We start from the raw sequence: 24,307 nt of genomic DNA, 5'->3' as shown, positions 1-24,307 counted from the left end.
TAATTTCCAATTGGAATACTAATTACTGGTGAAATACTTAAATCAGATTCACGATCCCCTTGCTACCATTATTACACTCTCAATTTGCTTAGCAAATGCTTTCTTCATAGAGGATGAAAAGTTTCATTTGAGCGCATCCTTTCCAAATTCCCACAGTGTTGTGATGAACGAGTAGTATGGTGAGCATGAACTATCCCAGAACATTTTGATTCTCTCATGTTGTAATATTGATTGTTTGTATTTAACTTTCAGATCAAGGGAAGTAGCCTTTGAAGCACAAACGTCACGTTACTTAAATGAATTTGAAGAGCTCGCCGTCTTAGGAAAAGGTGGATATGGAAGAGTGTACAAGGTTGTTTTCCACACGTTCGTTTTGACCTGCTACTCAGATAAATGTATTTTGAGAAATTGGTTTCATTGTTAGTATTTAAAGTGCTCCAAGGAAAATTCCTAGAAATTGTAAATAAATACTTTTCATTAAGATTTGTCATTTACAAGGGAAGTGGCCAGGTTTTAATTTTTTCCTAACCGTGTTGGTGGTTTAGGTGGATTCTGGAAACTTTGAGTTTTTGTTCTATAGTTAATTTTTTCTTAAAAATGTATTACTGAAAAAAGTTGTGCTTTGTGTTTTGGGCCTTACATAGCCCTTTTCTAACATTCCCGTTTTCAGACCTGGAGCTTCTAGAAGTTGGACTCTTAATGTGGTTTGAAAATCTTCTCGTGTGGCTGACTAAGGCTGACTTTCCTGAATATAGTAGATAGAATGCATGTCTTTAGCTTAATTTTATCCCTTTGGCTAGTTTGAATTATCTAAGCTCAGGTTAAAAGAACTTTCTTGATTCAGCTGGAACTTAATGGCACAATATACTTTGTTTTTTCCTCTACTTTTTAGGTCAGGAATAAATTAGATGGTCAATATTATGCAATTAAAAAAATCCTGATCAAGGGTGCAACTAAAACAGATTGCATGAAGGTATGATTTTTAAAATTTATTTATTTTGAATAATTGAGTATTTAGGTCCTTTAGAAAGAGTTATATGTTTGTGTGTGTATATATTTGGCAAATAGGTGGTGTGGATTGTCAGTTTACTAATGTTTATTTGACTTAATTTTTTTTGAGGTATTTCAGATTGCCCGCATTTCAGGGTCATTGCTGGGGAAATTAATTTTTTAACTAAATTATTCATATACAATACAACATGTTATAAAAAAACATAAGCTCAGTTCAGGTCCCAGTCTTCTCCCTGACATGCTGTGTGGTCCTGGGCAAATGACCTAGTTCTCTAAGCCACTTCTGTCTCCCGCCCTTGAAATAGTGGTGACAACAATGGTTTTATTTACCTTCGAGGACTGGACTTTGTTGTAGAAATCAAATGAGAGAATGATTATAAATGAGCTATGAAAAGTATAAAGTGCTATATGCATGTAAGTTATTTAGTTGCTGTAACAATTGCCACTTGTCTCTCACAAAAATATCCCCATTATTTTAGTATAGTTTAGATTCCTTGTAGAGAGAGGTTTTTATTATTTTTCTCTGGAACAAGATAGTATTTGATACCATGAAAATTTAACAAATTTTCAGTGAAAGCCAGAATTAAGTGCGTTTCTTCTTTAGGTATTACGGGAAGTGAAGGTGCTGGCAGGTCTCCAGCATCCTAATATTGTAGGCTATCACACAGCTTGGATAGAACATGTTCACGTGGCTCAAACGCAAGGTAAGCAGTTTTTGATGATATAGTTGAAGGGCTGGCAAACTTGAGTCGGTGAGCCAGATCTGGCCCACCCGTTTTTATGCACCCCACAAGCTGAAAATGTTTTTTTTACATTTTTAAATAGTTAAAAGGAATCAAAAGAAGACTATTTTGTGAAAATTATATGTAATTCAAATTTCAGTGTCAAAGTTTATTAGGACAAAGGCTCATTCATATGTATTGTCTGTGGCTGCTTTTGCACTACAACAGCAGAGTTGAGTAGTTGCAGCAGAGTCCCACAGGGCCCGCAAACCCTAAAGTATTTACTGTCAGGTCCCCTACAGAAACTCTGCTGACCCCTGGTATAATTGAACAGCTCTGTTTCTGTAGTTCCTAAAATGTGCCAGTCATTGGAGTAAGCATGTTGTATTTTGCCAGAAGGTCGTGACATTTTAGACTTACAGTCTCATTTAATATTAATTGTATATTTTAGTTCTGCCTTTGACTATAAATTAGAAAACTGGGCTTCTTGAAGATTTTCTTTTGTTTTTGTTCAGCAGACAGGATTTCTATTCAGTTGCCGTCCCTGGAAGTGATCTCGGACCAGGAGGATGACAGGTATGTGACTCTTGTGTGCTTTTTGCACACAGGACATTACCTACTATCGCCTGCATTGAGTTGCCTTTGCTTTTTGCTACTAGGAGCTCAGGAGTGTTTTAGACTTTCTTTTTGCTTATTTTCATTACAAAATGTTAAATTATTTCCTTCTCTCAGATATTTTCTGTCAGTATTTTAAATAAATGTTGCTGCTAGACAGATTTGATGCCATTTTTTTCAGGAATTTACCAGTGAGATTCATACAGACTTGAAAGAACAGTTGAGTTACTCTTGATCTTTTTTTGCACTGATTTTTATCTTTACTGTTTTTTTCCTCCAGAGATCAATATGATGTTAAAAGTGATGAAAGTAACGGCTCATCCATTATCTTTGCCGAGTTCACTTCAGAAAAAGAAAAATCTTTTGGAGAATCTGGCATGGAAAATCAGAATAACAGATTGGTGAACTACACGACCAATTTATTCACAAGAGACGCCAGTGAATTTGAATCATCCAGTGAGCTCCAAGAAAATGGCTTGGCTGATTTGTCTTCCAGATCGATTGTAGAGCATCAGCTGCCAGCTAGGCATAATTCAGACTTAGAAGAGAATTTTGCATCCACTGAGGAATCTTCTGAAGAAAAGTTAACCTTGTTGGGGCAGACAGAGGTAGATTACTCTCCCACAACCTACTGATGTGATGTTTACCCGTAATAATCACATAAAGGACTGTGATTAGATATGGCCTTCCCTCTTCCTCAGCTGACTTCCCACCTTGCGCCCCTCCCTTTCTCTGCTTTTGCCCTGTGTTCAGTCTCTTCTACTTGCCATGTTCCCCCTTGACATTCGGCCTTTATATTTTGTCTTTCCTCCTTCACTTACTTGACTCCTACTAATCCTCTTCTGTCCTCTCTACCTGGGTCAGTTCCTCCTCTAGATATTCTCATATATGTACCCTGGATTTGGAAGCATCATTCACACTCTGTTTCTGATTAACGTTAGCATCATGCTATAAAAATATATTTATGCAGAAAGATTTTCTCTATTTTGGAACATGACTTTAGGAGAGGGTCCTGGTAGGATGACCAGGTTGGTTTTCAGCGTACTCTTGTTGAAGGTTACACTGATATGCTGATGAGACTGCCATGTACTCTCACCAGTATTGGGTATTAGTATTAAAAAAACGTGAACATTAACAGGGTCTATGCGTGATCTGTCATATTGAGATTATAAAAATATACCTTCTGTATATCCACACGCAGAATTAATTCTTCTTGTCTGGGAATATGTGGCTCCGTGCGTGTGTTTTTGTATGAAACATAGAACTTTGAACAGATTCACCTGAATACAAAGGAGCTGAGTTTGAGGGACTTTTAAGCAGAATTGCTTCATTTCTCTGTATTAAATTTGGAAAATTTTCCTGAATGCTGAAACGAATGGGCTATAGTAAGCTTAATTTTTGCTTACCTTTTCCTTGAACAAGTTCCTAGTTATGGACAATGTGAAGCCGGCCAAAGTGTGTATATACTTTGGGGCATACATAAAGTAGTGGAATATCATATAGCCATTCTTTGATACTTTATCTTAGCTGTAAAAACTGTTTCCATAACAATCAGACCAAACACTTTCAGGCCCAGTGGCTTGGTGTCACATTCAAGAGCTTCTGCCATTTGATGCCTGCCCAACTCCAGCCAGGCCTGCCCCTGCCCCCTTGGATTGTGACACACCATTTTAAGTATTGTTTTACTTGTCTGTCTCCCTCACTAGACTTTGGGCTTCTCAGACAGGCCTGTGTCTGTTGTCTCTGTCCTCAGCACTGAGTCCCGTGCTTGACCTAGAGGAGGCTAGTGAGTATTTATTGACTAAATGAAGAGTGTGAGAGAATCGTGCAGAGTCGGGAGCTGGCGATGTGTTGTCCCCTAGGTGCAGTACCACCTAATGCTGCACATCCAGATGCAGCTGTGTGAGCGCTCGCTGTGGGACTGGATAGCTGAGAGAAACGAGCGGGGCCGAGAGTGTGTGGACGAATCTGCTTGTAAGTACCATATGGGTCTGCAAGTCCGGGGCTGGCAAATAAAGACGGAGTTAGAGCTGCCTTCTGCCTCCAGCTGCTTTGGATTGGGGGGAAAAAATCACTTTTTTTAAACCAAAGGAACAATTATGCTTATTTCAACATTTTTCAAAAACAAATAGATATTTAGAAGTTAATTTTCTCTATGATAGATACATGGTTTGTTGATTTAAGCAGTAATATGCTAGAATTTACGTTAATGATTTTAGGTCTTGGAAAAACTCTTTTTTTTTTTTTTTATAATTTTATTTATTTTTTCCCCCAAAGCCCCAGCAGATAGCTGTATGTCATAGCTGCGCATCCTCCTAGTTTCTGTATGTGGGACACGGAAAAATTCTTTTAAGGAAAAATTTAAGTACATGTTTTATTTATTTATTTATTTATTTATTTATGAGGAAGACTAGCCCTGAGCTAACATCCAATGCCAATCCTCCTCTTTTTGCTGAGGAAGCTTGGCCCTGGGCTAACGTCCGTGCCCATCTTCCTCTACTTTATATGGGATGCTGCCACAGCATGGCTTGACAAGCGATGTGTCGGTGCGTACCCGGGATCCGAACCTGTGAACCCCAGGCTGCCAAAGCAGAGCGAGCGCACTTAACTGCTGCACCATCTGGCTGGCCTTTATTTTATTTTTTTAACTTCAAAATATAGTCTTCTTACAAAAAAAAAAAAACCCTTTAAAGAAACCTTTATTAGAAGGGTGTGTGGTGAGAAGTTTGTCTCCCTCAAGATCCAGATCTTCCTCCCTCCCCTGTAGTTATATATCCTCTAGAAATACTCTGTTAGGTTAATATTTTTAAATTATAACACTGATTCTCAACTTAGGCTGCATGTTGGAATCACCTAGGGAACTTTTAAAAAGATGTTGTCGATAAATAAGAATAACTTTACAGTGGAGAAACCTGACAAACACCACCTCAGCTAGTGATCAAGGACAACATCAACAGTGATAAGTCAGGCTGATGGTGTGTGCCCTCGATAAGATGTGATGAGAAAGACGCTGTATTTCTGTGGTCTTCCTCCCCGAAACCCGTAATCCCAGCCCTATCATGAGAAAAACATCAGGCAGATCCCAGTTGGGGGGCATTCTACAAAATACCTGACCAGTGCTTCTCAAAACTGTCAAGGTCATCGTAAACAGGAAAAGTCTGAGAAACTGTCACAGACCAGAGAAACCTCAAGAGACATGACAACTAAGTGTAATGTGGTATCCTGGGTGGAATCCTGGAACAGAAAAAGGACATTAGGTAAAAACCAGGGACATCTGAATGAACTGTGGACTCGTATCAGTATTGGTGCATTAATTGTGACAGATATACTGTGCTAAAGTAAGGTGTTAGTGACAGGGAAATCTGGGTGTGGGGTCAATGGGAACTGTCTGTACTGTTTGCTCAATTTTTCTGTAAATCTAATGTGGTTCTAAAAAATAAAGTCTTTTTTTTTTTTTTGGTGAGGAAGATCAGCCCTGAGCTAACATCCATGCTAATCCTCCTCTTTTTGCTGAGGAAGACCGGCTCTGAGCTAACATCTATTGCCAATCCTCCCCCTGCCTTTTTTGTCCCCCACCAAAGCCCCAGTAGACAGTTGTATGTCATAAGTGCACATCCTTCTAGTTGCTGTATGTGGGACGCGTCCTCAGCATGGCTGGATAAGCGGTGCGTTGGTGTGCGCCTGGGATCCGAACCCGGGCCACCAGTAGCAGAGCACGAGCACTTAACCGCTAAGCCACGGGGCCGGCCCTAAAGTCTGTTTTTTTAAAAAGGGTGTTGTCTGGGACCACACCAGTAATTTTTATATTGTTGGTCTAGGATAGAGTGTAGCCTTTGGTATCTTTTTTTAAAGTTCCCTTGTTGATTCCAATGTGTAGTCAAAGTTGAAATTCACTGTATTAGATTATCAAAATAGGGGATGCGAGTGACCTGTTTTTAGATAAAGACTGAACTAAATATTGATGAATTAATCATTTGCTTGTTACTTCTGATGACAGTATAGCCCTAAGTAGGTCCGTTAACCTATTCAGAATCTTAGACTAGCTTCCAACAGAGACAGGAACGGAACATCTCCCTCCAGCAGCTCCTCACGCCCCTTTGTTGACCATGTAATCAGGATGTGCTGGGCTTTGCTCAGTTGGGTTGTGGCAAGTAGTGTGTGGGGTATTTTCCGTGCCCTGTCAAGGTGTATCCTTTGCCTGCTGCACGGGCATTGTAGTGCTATGTGCCGACGTCTTTCTGAAAAGGAGGATGGTTTGTTACAGTCCTGCGGGCAGTTGCTCTTTAAACTTCCTTTTGGAAAAGAGTCCCTAATGAAGTGTGGGATGAGAACTCTGATTTATGCCATCTAGTACAAGAAAGCTATCAAAACAGTGAAGGCAAGATATGTATGATACTGCTAGCATGATGTATATTTTTCTTTAAAAAATATTTTAAAAAGTTTTATATTTTTAAATAAATTAAAATTTATATTTTATATTATTCCTTACCTCAATTATATTTTTACCTTAATCGTTCCCAGCAGTCCCGTGAGTGATAGACCTGGGTTGAATCCTGGCTCTAGTACTCACCAGCTGTAAGGTTTTGGGCAAGTCAGGGAACTGCTCGCAGTCTATTTCCTCACCTGTAAACTGTGGGTCGTCCCCATTTTGTGGGGCTGTTGGATTAAAGCAGAAGTCTAAAGGACGTAGCGTGAGTGAATGGGAACTGTTATCTCTGGATCAGGGCCCTGTGTGATGACTGAAGCTCTAAGTTGCCCATCATTGGGATGTGTTAGATAGGTTAAAATGAGAACCATGTTAAAGACAGACTGAAGAGATGTAGTTCTTCTGAATAGTTGTGAAAATTGAAAAGCCCTCCGTGCATTTCTACCTAGCCACGAGGTTGGTCACTTCATTGTGAGGGGGAGTCATACTGGAGGTGCTTGTAGTGGAGCCATTGTGTACACACATACACACACACACACACACACACACACACACACACACAGTTTTCTGTCTTCTCAAGTACTTGAGGTCCCTAAGTTATATGCTAGATAGTGTAAAAGGAGAGTGTGAAATAGGTTTGAGCTGTAGGCCCATTCAAGGAGGAGAAGGGAGCATGTAGTGTTCTTGTGCTTGAGGGTAAACAATAGGTTAATAATTTAAAATGATGAATAGAGAAGAGCTATTAAGTTTTTATTATATTACTAAACTTACTTGACTGGAAAACTCCAGATTTGTTTCTTCATCAATTTTTGTTTTAGTTCTACAAAACTTCTCCACTCTCTAAATTCGCATATTATGTCATCACATTAATAGGTAAATTAATTCATTTACTCTCCCCCGACCCCCTGCATATTTCATTTGTCAGTCATTTTTGAAAAATGCAGCATTCCAAATCTTCCAGGTGATGAAAGCTCACCCGTAGGGCTAATGTAATTTATCTTTTTTTATCTTATTCCATTATTTGTAATCATGTCTTTAGTCCACAGTGGGCCAGACACCGGATTTATTAGCATTAAACCCTAGGATGTCAAGGGTTGAAGGGAACTTAACCAACATCTAGTCTAGCCACTTGATGCCTGAGATTGTTCACAAAGTAATTAATACAGGGGCTCTGAGTGAAATGAGAGGTCCTCTCTTTCTGGTGACACGAAGTCTGTTGACTGTTGGGTGCTAGTTTGTGATGGCTTCTTTGCTAGTCGAGGAGCCCTCCCTGCTAATTTCTAGGTTTGAAACCATTTTGGAGTGTTAACTTTGTTGAAGATCTGAATGTTATATAGGTGTCAGATGTTAATGTATTTAGAACTACATTTAACATTTAGATGTTAATGTAATGAGTAAAAAAAAAATTAGAGAAATAAAACTATTTTTTTTACTTCAAGGTCCTTATATTATGGCCAGTGTTGCAACAAAAATTTTTCAAGAATTGGTGGAAGGTGTATTTTACATACATAACATGGGAATTGTCCACAGAGATCTTAAGGTAAGTGGGGGAGGCTAAATGCTTCTTATCAGAGTTGACTTGGTATCAGCTCATTGAATGAAATGGGATTATGTACTCTAGTTCATTTACTTAGGAGGTTATCATTACTTTTATGTAAGTCATCGTTCCATAGGTTGAGAATATGAAAACTTTAGATTGAGTTTAAAAGCAGTAATCTATGGACATTTGAAAATTCTCCGTGTTTTTCAAGTCGTAAGTGTGTTCTGAGTACTGATATAATTGATGATGCTAAGTGTATTTAATGCTGACAAAAATACTCATGTATTGGGCCGGCCCCGTGGCGTAGCGGTTAAGTACGTGCTCTCCGCTGCTGGCGGCCAGGGTTCAGATCCCCGGCGTGCACCAATGCACCACTTGTCAGGCCATGCTGTGGTGGCGTCCCATATAAAGTGGAGGAAGATGGGCACAGATGTTAGCCCAGGGCCAGTCTTTGTCAGCAAAAAGGGGGATTGGCATGGATGTTAGCTCAGGGCTGATCTTCCTCACCAAAAAAAATAAATAAATAAAATAAACACGTTGCCTCTCTTTAAAAAAACAAAAAAACAACAAAAAAAACTCGTGTATTATTTCAGCCATAGAGGTAAAATCTATTTTAATAATTGTCTATCTTAAAGGAAATTTAACATGGGAAATTTTTTTCTGATGTTTTAAATAATCCGTAATGACTATTCCGATTTTTATTCTGTAAAGACTATCAAGAAAGAGAAAATATATTTACTTCTTTGGCTGAGAGTTTTAAATTAATTTGCTTACTTTTTGGGCAAAAATTAAATCATGGAAAATGCATTTAAAAGAATATTTAGGAATAAAAAGTTAATATGCAAATCATTTTATTTTTTGAAAGAGGTTTAAGAACCAATAGTTTGTAAATTTGGGATGCATAAAGCGATGGGTTAAGTATTTTCTGGGTATATGTGTAGCCAGAAAATGGGGTTTGAGTTACTGAAATCCTATGGCACTGTGAAACTTCGAGATCTTACTTGAAGAGGTGAGCTAAGTCGTAATAACCATATACAGAATTCCATATCTTCCCTGGGAGAAGTTGCTTCAAGTGTTGTTTGTGTTTCTCACCATAAATATTTCTGATGTTTCTTTTACAGATATCCTCTAGGGATAAGAGTTTTTGAGATAACTTTATTAGGGTTTCCCTTAAGAGGTGGAATTGTGGGAGCATGAGTCCTGCAGGTAGAGTTCCTTGGTTATTGGTCAGTCTCAAAGGATAAGAGTGATAAAGTAGCCTGGCAAGAAGTGCTGTGTCTCTTGTATTGGAACTGCGCTGAAGATACATATATATTGGAGATTCCCCATTTCTTGTTAATATGTTAACGTTTGCTTCAAATTCGAGCAAGAGATTGATTATTGCCTCTCTGCCTCCAAAACATGCCTCGTGGATAGCGGTTTGACCTTCGTGGTCCTGGGCATTTACTTTGGCTCCGTGGATCAGCAGCAGGCGGATACAGCTCACTCCTGCAGCCAGCAGTCGGCCTGCTTTCCCTGATGCGGTGCACACCGCCAGCTTAAGGGCTGTGTTCCCCGTGGAAGAGACGGCACAGTTAACATTGGCTCCACAGGAAATTAGTGTTTCTATCATCTCCTTATTCAGTATATTTGCAGCCATGTGAAGGGGCGTCATGCTGGATTCATTAATAGCATTGACATGGGCGCCATTTTGGGCTAAAATGGAGAGGACTGGATAGTTACCATATATTATGCCCAGGTGGAGGGGTGAATGTTTCTGGCTGTTGTCTACTCGAGCATTCACCTGAGCTCCGTGTTCACACAGAATGTGGAGACACCTTATAGCGTTATTCTGAATATCTGTCAGGATCCTTTGGATTCTGTTCCCTGGTTCTGTCCACGTGGTAGAAGTGATTGGCCAGTGCAGGAGCATCAGGTGAAGTGTGGTGAGGCCTCTTGTATCCCTGGAATATAGGTATTGATCTCAGGTTACAGTCGATTCACAGTGGGAATGGCTCTACTTGAAGAGTTAGTGCTTTAGAAGGCAACGTTTATTTACAGTAATCACCCTTAATTACTTTAAAGAAGTGTTTGAAAATCTGCATTGCTGTTTCATTTCTCAGGATTTTATCACAGCAGGTTTGGGGGAACAGTGGTATGCATCACAGCATGGAGGGGCCCAGCTTCCTCTAGCAGCTTGTTTGGATGTTAATACTCCTGCTGGGACTATGGCCTCTTCAAGGCTCTATCTTGGTGATTTCTGCACGCCAGCACCTCACACAGTGCTGTGCTGAGTCAGCAGCCATTCAGTAAAATTGTGTGGACTTAAGTATGATCTGGTATTACCAGAGAAGTGAGCCATCAAGGGCCAGAACTCCTATTGACTCAGTGCTCAGTGGCTCTGCATCTGCTCCTCTACCTGACATTTTTACTCATGTGTGTAGGTAGAATGGAGGACAGGGGTTGAATCTGGAGACCCACAGTCACTCTGAAGTTAGTGAAGCCAGGTCATCTTCATATCCTGCTGTAGCCTAGGTGGAATGAGTGTTTGACAACTTGGCCCTCATCTACTCCTGTACTGAAATCTCTCAGGATTCCCTCTTTTATTTTGGCATAGAAAAGGGAAGGTTTATTATGAACGTCTGAGTGCTCCACTGAAGTTAGCAATGATTTCAGTTCACATATGTTCATTTAGTGTGAGGCCCTATGCTAGGGCTGTGGTGAGATAGTTGGTAGTCCTTACCTTTGCAGAGCTTACAGTTCAGGATGGAACACATTAAACTGTCTGAACAGCTGAGTAAATAAAATATTGCAAGTGGGCAGAGTTCTAGAGGGGTATGAAGGCCTCACCCAGGGATGGCCTGTGGTTTGAAGGGTGGGAAAGGGTGTTTGGAGGATCCCCTGAGCAGGATGGGGCAAGTTTGTGATGGCCCAGTTGTGGAAAGACTGAGAGGACCTGCAAAGCTGGGGTGGGGTGTGTGGTGCAGCCACAGGGGTGGGGAGGGTGAGAGCAAGACAGGTCAAGTGGGCTCTTCTGGAGTGTGGTAAGGATTTGGGGCTTAACTTTCTTTTAAGGTGGTGGGGGCAAGAAGTTATATTATTTTTATGCCGTGTGATTCTTCTATTCATTCAGGTAGTATGTATTGGGCACTTACTAAGTGTCAGGCCTTGGTTTAGGTGGTGAAGATACATTGATGAGCAAGATAAACTTCTCTTTTCATGAAGCGTACCTTCTAGTGGAGGGATAGAAACAAGAAAATCTGTTGCCTATTCATATTTTCTTATTTTTCATACCTAACTTAGGTCCTTAAACTCCCTGGGGGCAGTGACCAGGACTTAGGGCATTTTCCACACCACCACTGCTGAGTGCTTAATACTCAGGAGGCTCTGAGTGGGCTGACTGATTTGTGTTCCTGCGTTATTTCCAGTTTTTCAGAGTATCTCATCTAGTCAGTAAAGAAATGGGTTCATTCAAAACATGATAATTTGTAGTCCATAACCTGTGAAGAATGGATGAGTCCAGACATGACTGGAAAAAGGAACATCTAAATCATGTCTATCATTTAGAAATGGCGGCCTGTTGAGTTACCTTACCTGACTTCCGGGTCAGCGCCGTGTTCTAGCAAACAAAGCAAACTCTGGGCCTTGCGGTATTCGACAGCCAGGTGTATGGGGATGATGGACTGCATCTGCTTCAGGGGAGGAAACCAGAATACGTTACAAGTAGCCCTGTGTAGTTAGAAATAGTAATTGTGTTAGCTTGCCATTTCAAAGGAAATAAATGTGTTTAATATCTCATTGGTTCAGTATTTTTCTGGTATGTGCATTGAAATTTTCCTTTTCTTTTTGCCTGTTTTAAATGACCCCAAACCAGTGAATTTCGTATTATGAAATTGGTGTTTTACATAAATGCAAATTTATCAAGGCAGAAATAACTTAAAGCTTTGAAAGCTGATTGTTGTGAAGAGCTCATAGTGTAAAATTAATGGTAATTGCTGTTAAGTCACTTAGTCCTTAGATTAACCCACAGGGTGATTGACAAGTAGGTTTTGTGTTGTTTGAGGCTTTGCTAAAGTCTTAGTAGCAGTAGTAAAACCTGCCTTTTCAGGGATTCAAAGATAATGCAGCATATGTTCTATGATTAGCAGAGCTCTTTATGCCAGTTCTTAAAATATATATATAAGTAGTGGCTTTACAGCATGACTGCAAGATAAGGGAAGAGGGTGGGTAAAGGAGAGGGTGACTTTTTGAAAAAAAGTATAAGTAATACTTATACTATAAGTATATATATATTATATATATATATACACTTAAATATACTTTAAGTATATTACTTATAATATATATATATTTTATAAATATATATATTTTATATATATATAAATATATATATTTATATATATATTTATATATATATATAATGCAGTCCATCATCCCCATACACCTGGCTGTCGAATACCGCAAGGCCCAGAGTTTGCTTTGTTTGCTAGAACACGGCGCTGACCCGGAAGTCAGGTAAGGTAACTCAACAGGCCGCCATTTCTAAATGATAGACATGATTTAGATGTTCCTTTTTCCAGTCATGTCTGGACTCATCCATTCTTCACAGGTTATGGACTACAAATTATCATATATTTATAAAATATATATAAAATATATATATATATAAAAAAATATATATTTATAAAATATATATAAAATATATATATATAAAATATATATAAAATATATATATAAAATTAAGTATAAAGGTGATAATGATGCATAAAAATTTAGAAAATGAGGGGCCAGCCTGGTGGTGCAGTGGTTAAGTTCTCTCGCTCTGCTTCGGTGGCCCAGGGTTCGCAGGTTTGGATCCCGGGTGCAGACCCATGCACTGCTTGTCAAGCCATGCTGTGGCAGCGTCCCATATAAAGTAGAGGAAGATGGGCACGGATGTTAGCCCAGGGCCAATCTTCCTCAGCAAAAAGAGGAGGATTGGTATCCCACGTTAGCTCAGGGCTAATCTTCCTCACACACACACACACAAAAATTAGAAAATGAAAAAGTATATGTAAAAAAGGGAAAAAAAAATTCCATCACCTGGATGTAATCACCATTGGTTTATTTGAGAGGATGACATTAATGTTCCTCCAACCAAATGAGCTCAAAATGATTTCTCACATCAGTTTGTGTGTAATAACTGAAAGGGAGGCACTGCAGACTTAGAAGAACACTGCTCTGGGCCTGGAGTGTGCTTGAGATGTACTGTTGAGCCTTGGGCGTGGTAAGGGCAGTGAGGAGGTTTGATGAGTTCCCAAGAATTAGGTGGTGTTCCTTCCGAAGCATCCTGTCTTTTTACTAAAAGTGAGCTGAAAAGCAAGTACCTGGCTCAGAAGTGATCTGTAGCTGGAGGAGTTGGCCAGAATGGACATGGGCTGGTTGACGGGGTAGCTTCTTAGGAGTACCTGGATGGTGGTGCAGTCTTCTCTCATTATGGCTTCGTAGAGTTTCCTGTGAAGTGCTGCGCACGGGCCTTCTTCTGGTGACTCGGCACTTTCAGCAACCTGCTTATCGCTGCCTCTCCTGGTTATGTTTCCCATGAGAAAAACTTGAGAGTGAGGACTTAAGAGTTCAGGGGAAACTTGTTATGGAATTGGCCAGTTTCAGTCTCTTTATGATTCCTTCACTTCAGTTCTAGAACTATTCTAGAATTGTTGAGAATTGCATCTGTGAACATGATTAATTTTTATATCAGAGCCAAACTTTTTCATACTTTGTTTCTGTATCATATAGTGCCAAGTATAAGCGCAGTTTTTAGGACTTTCTACTCAATCACAAAAACATATCCAAATTATCTTATTTTTTTTCCCAAATTATCTTATTTTATACATAAGATTATTTCTGTTTTCTCTTCCTATTCAGCTATAGTTTAAAAAGCCCAACAAAGCTAAAAGAGGAATTTATACATTAAAATTATTACATTTAAAGTAAGAAAACCAAACTTTTAAGCTAAATATTTTTTAGTTTTTAGTGGACTCCCGCTACCTGCATAGGTGTACTTTTTCACTGGCATAGTAATAGTGCCACTGGGAGATGTTTAGGTCTGGTGGTTGCTTAAATAGAGCTAAATGTGTACTTTCATAGTGTGACCTGGTCTTTCCCAACCCTGGCTAACAGATAAGAATCATCTGGGAGCTTTTAAAAAATATCCAAGTTTCTTTACTAAAAAAAGAAAAATCAAAGTCTTTGACTTGTTGGAGAGGACAATAGTTTTTAAAAGCTTCTAGGGTGATTCTGACATCCAGTCAGGGTTGAAGATCATTTGTGTACAAGCGTGCTCTACATTAGTGGTTCTCAAACTTGGAATAGCCTGGGGACTTTTAATTATACTGATGTCTGCCTCCACCCCCCAGGAATTCCAAATTAAATTAGGTCTGGGGAATGGCTTGGACACTGAGATTTTTTAAAGCTCTCCCGGCAATTCTAATGTGTGGCTGAGTTTGAGAATCACTGCTATAACTTTTAATTTTTGAGGGGCTACCTGCTCTTGAGTTGAAAACTCTTAACAGTCCCCATGTTTTTACTATTTGTTTTAAGGACACCAAGGAATTGATTTGTTCTGTTTGTTTACAGCCCAGAAATATTTTTCTTCATGGCCCTGATCAGCAAGTGAAAATTGGAGACTTTGGTCTGGCCTGCACGGACATCATACAGAACACTGACTGGACCAATAGAAATGGGAAGAGTAAGTTTTCTTGGGTTGTTGGTTTTTTTTTTTTTGCATTAAAAAAATAGATATGGTTGAACATGTCAGTATTTAAAGAGAATTATAAAGAGTTAATAGCAAGGGTACAATAAAGATGAAAAGCAATTGTTGTTCCCTTGGGAGACACAGTGCCCCGCTCAGAGTCAGCGTTCTTTACTGTGGATGGTGTTGACACTGCAGTGTTTAATATTTGGCTTTTCAAATTGTAGGAACACCAACACATACTTCCAGAGTGGGTACTTGTTTGTATGCTTCACCCGAACAGTTAGAAGGATCCGAGTACGATGCCAAGGTAGCATTTATCACTTTTTACCCTTTTACTGGAGTTATTTTGAAGTCATAAGTAACAAAAAGTACAAAACATGCAGTGGAAGTCCCAATGCAGAGGTGTTTTTGGAGATAACTGAGAATGGTGGGTTCTCTGTTAAATCCAGCTGCCATAATAGGAAGCCTCAGTTTTCAATGGAATCTGACCGCATTTTTACTGTTTCTGAATCTCTGGGCATCACACCTTCTTATTGAAATGAGCTTTTTAAAATGTTACCTTCACTTCAGGAAGCTAGACTTCATAGAAGCCTGTTTGGAGCCTTTCATTCTTCTGTTTTCAAGCTTAGGTAAATAATGCCACAGGGAAGTGTGACACTTGAATTTTCAGTCCCTGTTGTTTCTTGAAGAAATGTTAAGATAAATCCTTTTCTCAAAAATAATGACCTACTAAATTTTCTTCTTTTTGATGAATCATTCAGCTTTTTAGTGATTGGGAAAGAGCTGCCACAAAAGACTGTGGCTGCTCCTAACATCCCGTCTAGTAAAGACTTTCCTAAAAAAAATATTTTTAGGAAATGGAGCACAGATTTTATGCGGAGTTTGTTAAACTTTACCAAGAGGGGTTAACTATGAGTGGAGGCAGAGATGAGAGCAGAGTAGGCCCAGGGACACTCTTGTGACCCCCCTGTAGCTGGCACCAGCTCACATGTGTGAGCTCCCCTCTCTCTCTCTCAGGCTGCACCAGGTGTGGATTTTCAAGGCGCCATGGAGACTGTTGTGTGGTAGTGACTGTGGGGATTGTCCCTGCCCCTCACCTGGCCGTCAGTCCTTTGTGCCCATGGATGCCTCTTTTTTGCTTTTTTTTTTTGGTGAGGAAGATCAGCGCTGAGCTAACATCCGTGATAATCCTCTTTTTGCTGAGGAAGACTGGCTCTGAGCTAACATATATTGCCAATCCTCCTCCTTTTTTTTTTTTTCCCCCCCAAAGCCCCAGTAGATAGTTGTGTGTCAAAGGTGCACATCCTTCTAGTTGCTGTTTGTGGGACTTGGCCTCAGCGTGGCCGGAGAAGCGGTGCGTCGGTGCGCGCCCGGGATCCGAACCCGTGCTGCCAGTAGCGGAGCGCGTGCACTTAACCGCTAAGCTGTGGGGCCGGCCCAGGATGCCTCTTTTTGGTATTAAAGAGATGGCGGTTGTGACAGTACCCGTCACCTCTCAGGGAAGACACTTGCCTTTATGAAGGATGAGCCAGCCTGCTGTTCCCTCTGTTGTAGGGACTGTAAATTGTGCTTTCTTAGAAATCCTCTTGTGTTTGAGAGGATGGTGCACTGAAATGGAGCTGCTATTCTCACTTTGTATTTCACTGCTAAATTACCTTTCCCCCACCTTTTTCTAGTCAGATATGTATAGCTTGGGTGTCATCCTGCTAGAGCTCTTTCAGCCATTTGGAACGGAAATGGAGCGAGCACAAGTTTTAACAGGTTTAAGAACTGGTCAGATACCTGAATCCCTCAGTAAAAGGTGTCCCGTACAAGCCAAGTATATCCAGCACTTAACTAGAAAGAACTCATCCCAGAGACCGTCTGCTGTTCAGCTGCTGCAAAGTGAACTTTTCCAAAATTCTGGAAACGTAAGTACATTGTTTTTAATGCTGGGGAAAATACGAAACTTAAAGTAGAATTTCTTTAAATTTTGAGTTGTGTTTCATGAAGAACAGTTGAGCTTAGAATAAGGTTTATGGAAACAAAATATTTAAATGCATTCTCAGAGTTCCCAGTAGCACACTTGTTTTCACAGTCCAAGTAAGCAAGATGACTGCTGCCAACTGTCTACTCTAAAAATTGTAATTACAGGCTTCAGTTTCTAGCCTCATCTTGCTATGGCAAAAGGTTTTATTTTTCCTTTCCAACTATGGTATATAACCTTTTATAAATTATTATAATGTACCTACTAGTAAAAAGGAACACATACCAAAGGGTAAAAGACAGTACTAATTCTCAGGGGGAGTTGGAGGGACGGTGCAGGGACCGCCTTAGCAAGTCTGTTAGCACTCAAGCGTATGATTCAGTCCCCTGATGTGGTGCTGCCCCAGGGCAGCCCGTTCCCTTCCTCCTTCCTGACACCTAGTTATAGTGCCAAGTATAGTCTCTAGTCTGCATATACTGGAAACATGATTCATCCATTCTGTTCTTCTAGAAACTTTCTAAGATTTAACAAAAGCTGGATTCAAAGATATATTCAGAGAGTCTCTAGTGCTTTGCTACTCAAAGTGTAGTCCTCCGACCAGCAGCATCAGTGTTACCTGGGAGCTTGTTAGAAGCACAGGATCTTGGGCTCTACCTGACATACTGAGTCAGAATATGCATTTTAACAAGATCCCCAAGTGATTTACATACAGTGTTTGAGCAGCATTGCTCAATGCAGTGGTTCTCCAAGTGTGGTTTCCAAACCAGCAGCATAAAATGACTGGGTACTTGATAAAATTCTCAGGCCCTTCCCTCTCCCCCCGACCTATTAAAGAGAAATTCTGGGGGAGAAGGGGCAGCCATGTGAGCTTTAACAAACCCTCAAAGTGATTCTGATGCACACTAGTTTGGGAACCACTTGTACTAACTGTTTAGTTGATTTATCTTCTATTTAAGGCTTATTAATTTTTAAGTAAAACAGTAAATTTTACTAGCATGAATGGTAAACAGGTGTAGTACTTTTCTCTTTTTGAGTCTTAGAAAATAGATGTATTTGAAAACGGCAAATTTATTTCCCTGTATGGAGTGAGTTTTCTAACTCCCAGTTAAGATAGCTATTAGAGACCATAGTTATTTGGTATTTATGATAGTTTTTTCCTATCTTGTAGAATTTTTTTATAAAATAGCCTCCACATAGCTATACAGATAAAATTTGTATATACAGGCAGCCCTTGCTTTGCACAGTAGTGCAGGACTGTAAAAATGACAGAGCTCAGACCATGCAAAGGGAGCTTAATAATCGATGGGAGAAGTTATGATTATTCCATGAACCTTTAAAAAATGTTTGTCAAAACATTAAAACTCTTATTGTCAGTTACAGAAGTATGTGGAAATGAAAAAAATTATAAAACTAGTATTTAGTGCAGTAGAATTGAGGATTAAAGTGTTTTAAGAGTAGTTTGACCAGTCTGCCTTCCTCTCGTTGTGTAACTTAGGCTACATTCAAAGACTGAAAAATAGCCATTTTAATGGAGCTTAAAATTTTCTCTCTTTACAGGTTAATCTCACTCTACAGATGAAGATACTAGAGCAAGAAAAAGAAATCGAAGAACTGAAGAAGCAGATACGCCTCCTCTCTCAGGACAGAGGGGTTAAGGATGACATGAAAGAGGGGGTGTGCCCCTCCAGCCTTAATTAGGCTCTATAAATGTGAAAGTGGACTTGAAAACTCTAAGCTGGTCAACTGGAATGTAAATTTTCAATCTTTATTAGGGTAAAGATGGTATAATACTTAGTTGTAATTAGTAAGCCTGTGTAAGACTTATTAAAGTGAAGTTGTACCCCCAAACTGCTTTTTCCTTAAGTAGGTCTTTTATAACCTAGCATCTTGAACCTAAGACTGCTCTAAACTAAACCTATTCTGCTCTTTCCATTCTCCTGTCCCGCAAGCTCCTATTCCTGGATTTCTTACTTTCACTGTCCATCCAGTTTCTGAAACTAAGCATTTAGACATCCTCCTCAGTTCTTTCTCCTTTGAACTCGGCCTGTTGACCAAGTCTAAGCATGCTCCCCACCCCATCACTGCCGACTACACACTAGCTGGACTGTTCCAGTTTTGACAGCTGCCAGTCTTCCTCACTCTGTCACACTGCTGCCCGAGTTAATTACTAGAGAGATAACTGATCAGTTCCCTCTGGCTCACAGCTTCTGCTGCCTCTGAGATAAAACTTCAACTTCTTGGCACAGTGTACATTATCCAGCCTATTTCTTTTCTCTTCACTTTCAACTTGGCATCATTGCAAAACTATGCCGTTTCAAAACTTTGTACTTCTTGCCCCCAAAATGATCCCAGAACAGCTCTGTTTCTGGCGTTCCTGCCCCCGCACTGTTCCCGTGCTGTGGTGACCTCTCCGTTACTCCGCCTCTCCACTCCCCGCCAGTCTACAGTCCTCAAAGGCAGCCCTGTGATATATGCATTTTTGTATCCCCGGAAGTGCCTGCCACAGAGCTGGCAGTTGTCATGGTATATTGCACACAATGTTGAATTTTAAATAAAAAGAAAACCAGAAATTATATGATGCTTTTATTGATAGTTGACAACTGGCCTAAATAAAGACTTTGATTTTAGTATGAGTTCTTTACCAACAACAGGCATGAAACAGCAGCACCACTCTTAAAACCTAAACCCTTTAAAAATCAGTTACTGAAATTCACTTAAGGAGCCTGAGGGCAGTGTTGAAAGGGGCCAGGTTTTCACAGGCCCTCATCCACTTCTGCACGTTGGCTGGCGCTGGCTCGCTGCAGCCTCCTGTCTGCTGGAGCACAGACCAGAGCACGACGTCAGCCACAGTGAGTTCATTCCCCACGAGCCAGGGGCTCTTCCCAAGAGCAGAGTTCATGGAGCGGAACACAGCGGCTTTTTCTTTACTGCCTCCCTCTTTGAGCTGAAGAATAGCAATATCTACCCAGCTATCTATGAGGGTTAAATTTACAGCATTATGCTTCTGGCCAAACAGAGAGAACAAGAACCGTGCAATGTTCCCTTCTCCTTCAATGGGACACATCGTTTGGACACTGAATTTCATTTGAGTCTTTGGCACTGAAAGGAAAAAAAACACCACGTGATGTCAACAAGAGAAGTACACCGTGGAAAGGGGGTTCACTAATAATCATGAACTCATGGCAAGGGAAAGTGTATTTTCAAGAAGAAAATCACATTTTTAGTCTGTCTCCAAAAGATGTAATACTCAAGAAAGTTTAAACTGTATGTTTAAAGAGTGCAAACTGTATGTTAAAGTAATCATTTCTGGTATCTGATTACGACAGTTTTCAAGCTAGACGGGTCCTCAGACCATCTACTCCAACCCCAGTGCCTAAGGATCTGGAGGATGAGGACTGGAAACCAGGAGTCCCACCTTCCAGGCCTGGGACTCCTCCTGCCCTCACAATCACTCTATTAATGTGTAGCTGAGGGCAGCTAAGGCCTTAGTGGACGAATGACATTAACTCACTTCCCTCTGTTTGAACATAACCAGGAGAGGCACACATCAGTGGGATCATGAATAAGTCATATCCTGCCATCCTTTTATGGCCGTTTGAAAAGATAACATCAATGCCTCTGTAATGACAGGTTTGGGAATGTGAGGGCAAGATGACTGTGACAGCCGTAACTCTGCTGCTCTGGCTGGGTAGACAGGATCCCCCCTAAAACTGTGCTCTCAGTCAGAGACCCTAACCTTCTTGGAGGAAGGAGGGTATTTTGGGTCAAGATTCATCTGTGCACATCTTCTGGAACTACCCCACAAGCTTTCTAGACTTTTGCATTGTCTGACCTAACAGACGGTAGCTGAAGAGTCTGTTATCTGTAGGACATCACTGTCCTAGCCCCTTGCTGCCTCTTACTAAAACCACGGTGCACGTTTCGTTCCATAGTGAACAGGTTTAACCCAGCCCTCTCTACTTACCGTTCTTCCAAATGAGAGTAAAACCCAGCTGATACTCATGACGGGGCTGCTTTTTAGTCTGCTCTCCAAAGCACCTGAGAAGGTTTTCTGGCACGCTCTTGACTGCAGAATGCGTGTGCACGGTGGACAGGACCCTGTAGTGGTCACAGAGCAGCTGGTGCAGCACGAGCAGGGAGAGGGGAGGGGAGGCAGGGTTCGCATTGATGACGATGTCTTTCAGTGCCCCGTAATCCTGGGGGAGCAGACCCAAACAGAACAAATAATAAAAACAGCAGTTTGTGTGTAACTGCACCAGGTGCTATTCTTAGATCTTAACCAGGCTCATTTAATTGAATCCTCAACTCCCACGGAGAAGGTGATGCTACTCTCACCTCACAGCCGTGTCCTGGGAGGTATGTCACTTATCCAAGGTCACCCCGCCCAGTAAGAGGAGGAGCTGGGATATGTGCCGATTCCAACCCCCGACCCCTGCACTGCTGGCTCCCGACAGATAAGTTGACTTTATTGCCAAATCAGTAAAATAACAGATTAGGAATGACACTTCTATTTGTCCCTAAGTTAAAAAACAAATTATACATGCAATTACTCCATTTACCAAATCTTTCTAACACCTGACAGGACATAGTTTCTATGTCAATTTGTTTTACTGAGTTATGTCTCAACGAAGAGTCCCTTGAAAAAGGGTCTTGGCTCGGGGCTGGCCCGGTGGTGTAACGGTTAAGCGCACACTTTCCACTTCGAGGGTTTGCAGGTTCAGATCCCGGGCGCGCACCGACGCACCGCTTGTCAAGCCACGCTGTGGCGGCGTCCCATATAAAGTAGAAGAAGATGGGCATGGATATTAGCCCAGGGCCAATCTTCCTCGGCAAAAAGAGGAGGATTCGCATTGGATGTTAGCTCAGGGCTAGTCTTCCTCACCAAAAAAAAAAGAGTCTTAGCTCAAATATCACTGGTGATGGGAGGTGGGGAGAGTCTAAAAACCTAGGTGTTAAGTGCCAAAATGTACTGCCTTTTTAGATGCAGACTTTATACATTCACTCTTAATAACAAATCAACTCATATAATACAACAAAGGCCAAATTCCTTGGCCTTCTGTACGCAGCCTGCCACAATCTGGCCTCTCGTCTTGCCACTGCTGACTGATGCCCTTCACACTGAGCTATAACGAATGCTCTGCAGTTCTCTGAACATGTTGTGTTACTTGATGCTGTGCCTATTGAGGTATGGAAATTCATCTTAAGTGCCTTCCCCTAAACTGGGAAGCCTTCCCAGCACCCTGAAACACACGGGCACAGCTGCGTGATCAACCAGATGGGCTCCCTAGGGGCCTGGCCGGGTCTCACTGGGTCCTGGATGCATGCAAACACGTACTGGACGATGAAGGAATATGTGGGTGCACAGGTACCGAGGTTACCAATACTGAGCCCTGGGAGAGACACTGCAATACTGCCTCCACTTTTTAGGTCTTCAAGTAGTACTATTTCTTTTTTTTTTTTTTTTTGGTGAGGTAGATTCGCCCTGAGCTAACATCCGTTGGCAATCTTCCTCTTTTTTTGCTTGAGGAAGATTATCCCTGAGCTCACATCTGTGCCAATCCTCCTCTATTTTGTCTATGGGATGCCGCCACAGCATAGCTGATGAGTGGAGTAGGTCCATGTCCGGGATCCGAACCAGCGAACCTGGGCCGCCTAAGCGTAGCATGTGGAACTTTAACCACTCAGCCACGGGGCCAGGCCCATAAGTTGTACTATTTCTATCATCAGTTCTAGAGGAGGGTATTAGCAGGGATTCTTGGGACAAACTCTTGCACCCTCAAAGAAATATGACTTTGTAATAAGACATTCTTCTTTGCATAACAGATTGGCCCCTAAATTAGATGAAGTCTGTAAACTGATCATTAAAGGTGGCTGATGCAACATAATTTCAACACAGCAAACTGAATTTAAGCAAAACACATTTGAAATATGAGACTGTGACTGGCTTTTAGCAATATATTTCAAAATTATTGGTGGAATTTTTGTGCCTGGGCAGGTAAAGCTCTGAAATTCAGGGTACTCTCAAAGAGTCAGGGTTGACTCTGCTGAACCTCTGAGAAGCACTGAGCAAACGAGCTAAGATCTGTTTCTCCAGGGCTCGGAGGCTGCTGGAAGGATGCCCAGCATTCTTGGGCCTGTGTCACACGCCACCTGGAATGGCGGGAAGTTGTAACTCTTGACTCCCTTCTCTGCCTATGGATCCTCCCTGGTCTTCACTGGGTCTGACAAGTCACGAAGCAACTTTAAAGCTTGCTTTGGCTTCACTCATAGCTCATGAATCTGTTCTGTGCAAAGGTACAATCATTTAGAGGAGAAAAAAGAACATGCTCTTTGCACTACCTTTGAAAACTAGAAAATCAAGGCTATAATCATGCTAGCAGTTTTCCGGCACTAATAACAACCTAGCATGCTGATGTTCTTTAGCTTTCCAAATGCACTTACCTTTCCAAGCACTGAATTTAAGTCCAGAGCATTGGTCGATAAAGCAGTGGGCTCGGCAGCTTGGATGATGTTGGTTACGTCCAAGTCCGCATCTGGCGTCTGAATCATCTTGGAGAGACCATCAACGGCAGCTTTCAATTCATACAGACGTTTTAAAATATCATCCTGGCGGGACTCAAGAGCTTGAAGAGATGGGTCAGACGACTCCTAAACAAACCAACAACAAAGTGTTCATTTCCACTAACAAAGGGGAGAATTATGTAAGATTTGTTCTTCCTCTGTTTAAATCTGATCACTTGTTTTCTACTTAGTTCCATGAATTCATCCAACTTCCCACCTTTTAAAAGAAGACATTAAGGGCCCACCCCGTGGCTTAGCGGTTAAGTGCACGCGCTCTGCTACTGGCGGCCCGGGTTCGGATCCCGGGCGTGCACCAACGCACCGCTTCTCTGGCCATGCTGAGGCCGCGTCCCACATGCAGCAACTAGAAGGATGTGCAACTATGACATACAACTATCTACTGGGGCTTTGGGGAAAAAAAAGGAGGAGGATTGGCAATAGATGTTAGCTCAGGGCCGGTCTTGCTCAGCAAAAAGAGGAGGATTAGCCTGGATGTTATCTCAGGGCTGATCTTCCTCAAAAAAATAAATAAATAAATAAAAATAAATAAATAAATATATTTTCAAAGAAGACATTAAAACGAAATAGAATCATCTCATTTTTCCCACAGTCCAACAGGTCCTACAAATCAATCCTCAAAAGCTTTAAAACAAATAAAAAATGGGACTGAAAGTCACTTTGAAATTGTATGAATCCTATTTAAGTAACTTAGTCTAAGAACAGAGAAGGATAGAAATGAACAAATTGTCGTTTA

The 24,307-nt window shown here is 41.0% G+C and overlaps 3 protein-coding genes across 7 annotated transcripts in view; 1 reads left to right on the top strand and 2 right to left on the bottom strand.

Annotated features, from left to right (window-relative positions):
• The window catches only part of EIF2AK1 (eukaryotic translation initiation factor 2 alpha kinase 1), a 30,186-nt gene extending 10,621 nt beyond the window's left edge, over positions 1 to 19,565 (top strand). The window contains exons 5-16 of one of the 4 annotated variants that reach the window (XM_058569305.1): positions 253 to 352; positions 893 to 973; positions 1,616 to 1,715; positions 2,252 to 2,309; positions 2,629 to 2,956; positions 4,211 to 4,322; positions 5,486 to 5,605; positions 8,214 to 8,314; positions 14,909 to 15,020; positions 15,251 to 15,333; positions 16,703 to 16,936; positions 18,550 to 19,565. In XM_058569305.1, the coding sequence (XP_058425288.1) occupies positions 253 to 352; positions 893 to 973; positions 1,616 to 1,715; positions 2,252 to 2,309; positions 2,629 to 2,956; positions 4,211 to 4,322; positions 5,486 to 5,605; positions 8,214 to 8,314; positions 14,909 to 15,020; positions 15,251 to 15,333; positions 16,703 to 16,936; positions 18,550 to 18,690 (1,570 nt within the window). In that variant the 3' untranslated portion in view covers positions 18,691 to 19,565. Of the gene's footprint in view, positions 1 to 252; positions 353 to 892; positions 974 to 1,615; positions 1,716 to 2,248; positions 2,310 to 2,628; positions 2,957 to 4,210; positions 4,323 to 5,485; positions 5,606 to 8,213; positions 8,315 to 14,908; positions 15,021 to 15,250; positions 15,334 to 16,702; positions 16,937 to 18,549 lie in introns of all 4 variants that reach the window. The other 3 variants (XM_058569304.1, XM_058569307.1, XM_058569306.1) reach the window with 3 other exon arrangements.
• On the bottom strand, positions 9,312 to 13,895 carry ANKRD61 (ankyrin repeat domain 61). Its single transcript, XM_058569310.1, has 3 exons — positions 13,660 to 13,895; positions 11,888 to 11,985; positions 9,312 to 10,257 (listed from the first exon to the last, which is right to left on the bottom strand). The coding sequence occupies exons 1-3, from the start codon at positions 13,873 to 13,875 to the stop codon at positions 9,312 to 9,314; spliced, it is 1,260 nt and encodes a 419-aa protein (XP_058425293.1). The 5' UTR covers positions 13,876 to 13,895.
• The window catches only part of AIMP2 (aminoacyl tRNA synthetase complex interacting multifunctional protein 2), an 8,348-nt gene continuing 3,601 nt past the window's right edge, over positions 19,561 to 24,307 (bottom strand). For both annotated transcript variants that reach the window (XM_058569308.1, XM_058569309.1), the window contains exons 2-4: positions 23,434 to 23,640; positions 20,957 to 21,188; positions 19,561 to 20,091 (exon numbers count right to left, since the gene is read on the bottom strand). In XM_058569308.1, coding sequence (XP_058425291.1) covers positions 19,703 to 20,091; positions 20,957 to 21,188; positions 23,434 to 23,640 — 828 coding nt within the window. In that variant the 3' untranslated portion in view covers positions 19,561 to 19,702. The remainder of the gene's footprint in view (positions 20,092 to 20,956; positions 21,189 to 23,433; positions 23,641 to 24,307) is intronic.

The sequence above is a fragment of the Diceros bicornis genome, chromosome 26 (genome assembly GCF_020826845.1).
Source record: "Diceros bicornis minor isolate mBicDic1 chromosome 26, mDicBic1.mat.cur, whole genome shotgun sequence".
In the NCBI taxonomy this organism is placed as follows: Eukaryota; Metazoa; Chordata; class Mammalia; order Perissodactyla; family Rhinocerotidae; genus Diceros; species Diceros bicornis.
This window is presented reverse-complemented; position numbering and strand designations above follow the sequence as displayed.

Excerpts from the sequence above, each read along its gene's own strand:
- ANKRD61 (XM_058569310.1), bottom strand. The coding sequence starts at position 13,875 with ATGGGAAACATAACCAGGAGAGGCAGCGATAAGCAGGTTGCTGAAAGT. Across the intron at positions 11,986-13,659 it reads ACAGATCACTTCTGAGCCAG|CAGATGCAGTCCATCATCCC; the intron begins GTACTTGCTTTT and ends CCTCCCCTGAAG. Across the intron at positions 10,258-11,887 it reads GGCGCTGACCCGGAAGTCAG|GGATACAAGAGGCCTCACCA; the intron begins GTAAGGTAACTC and ends CCTATATTCCAG.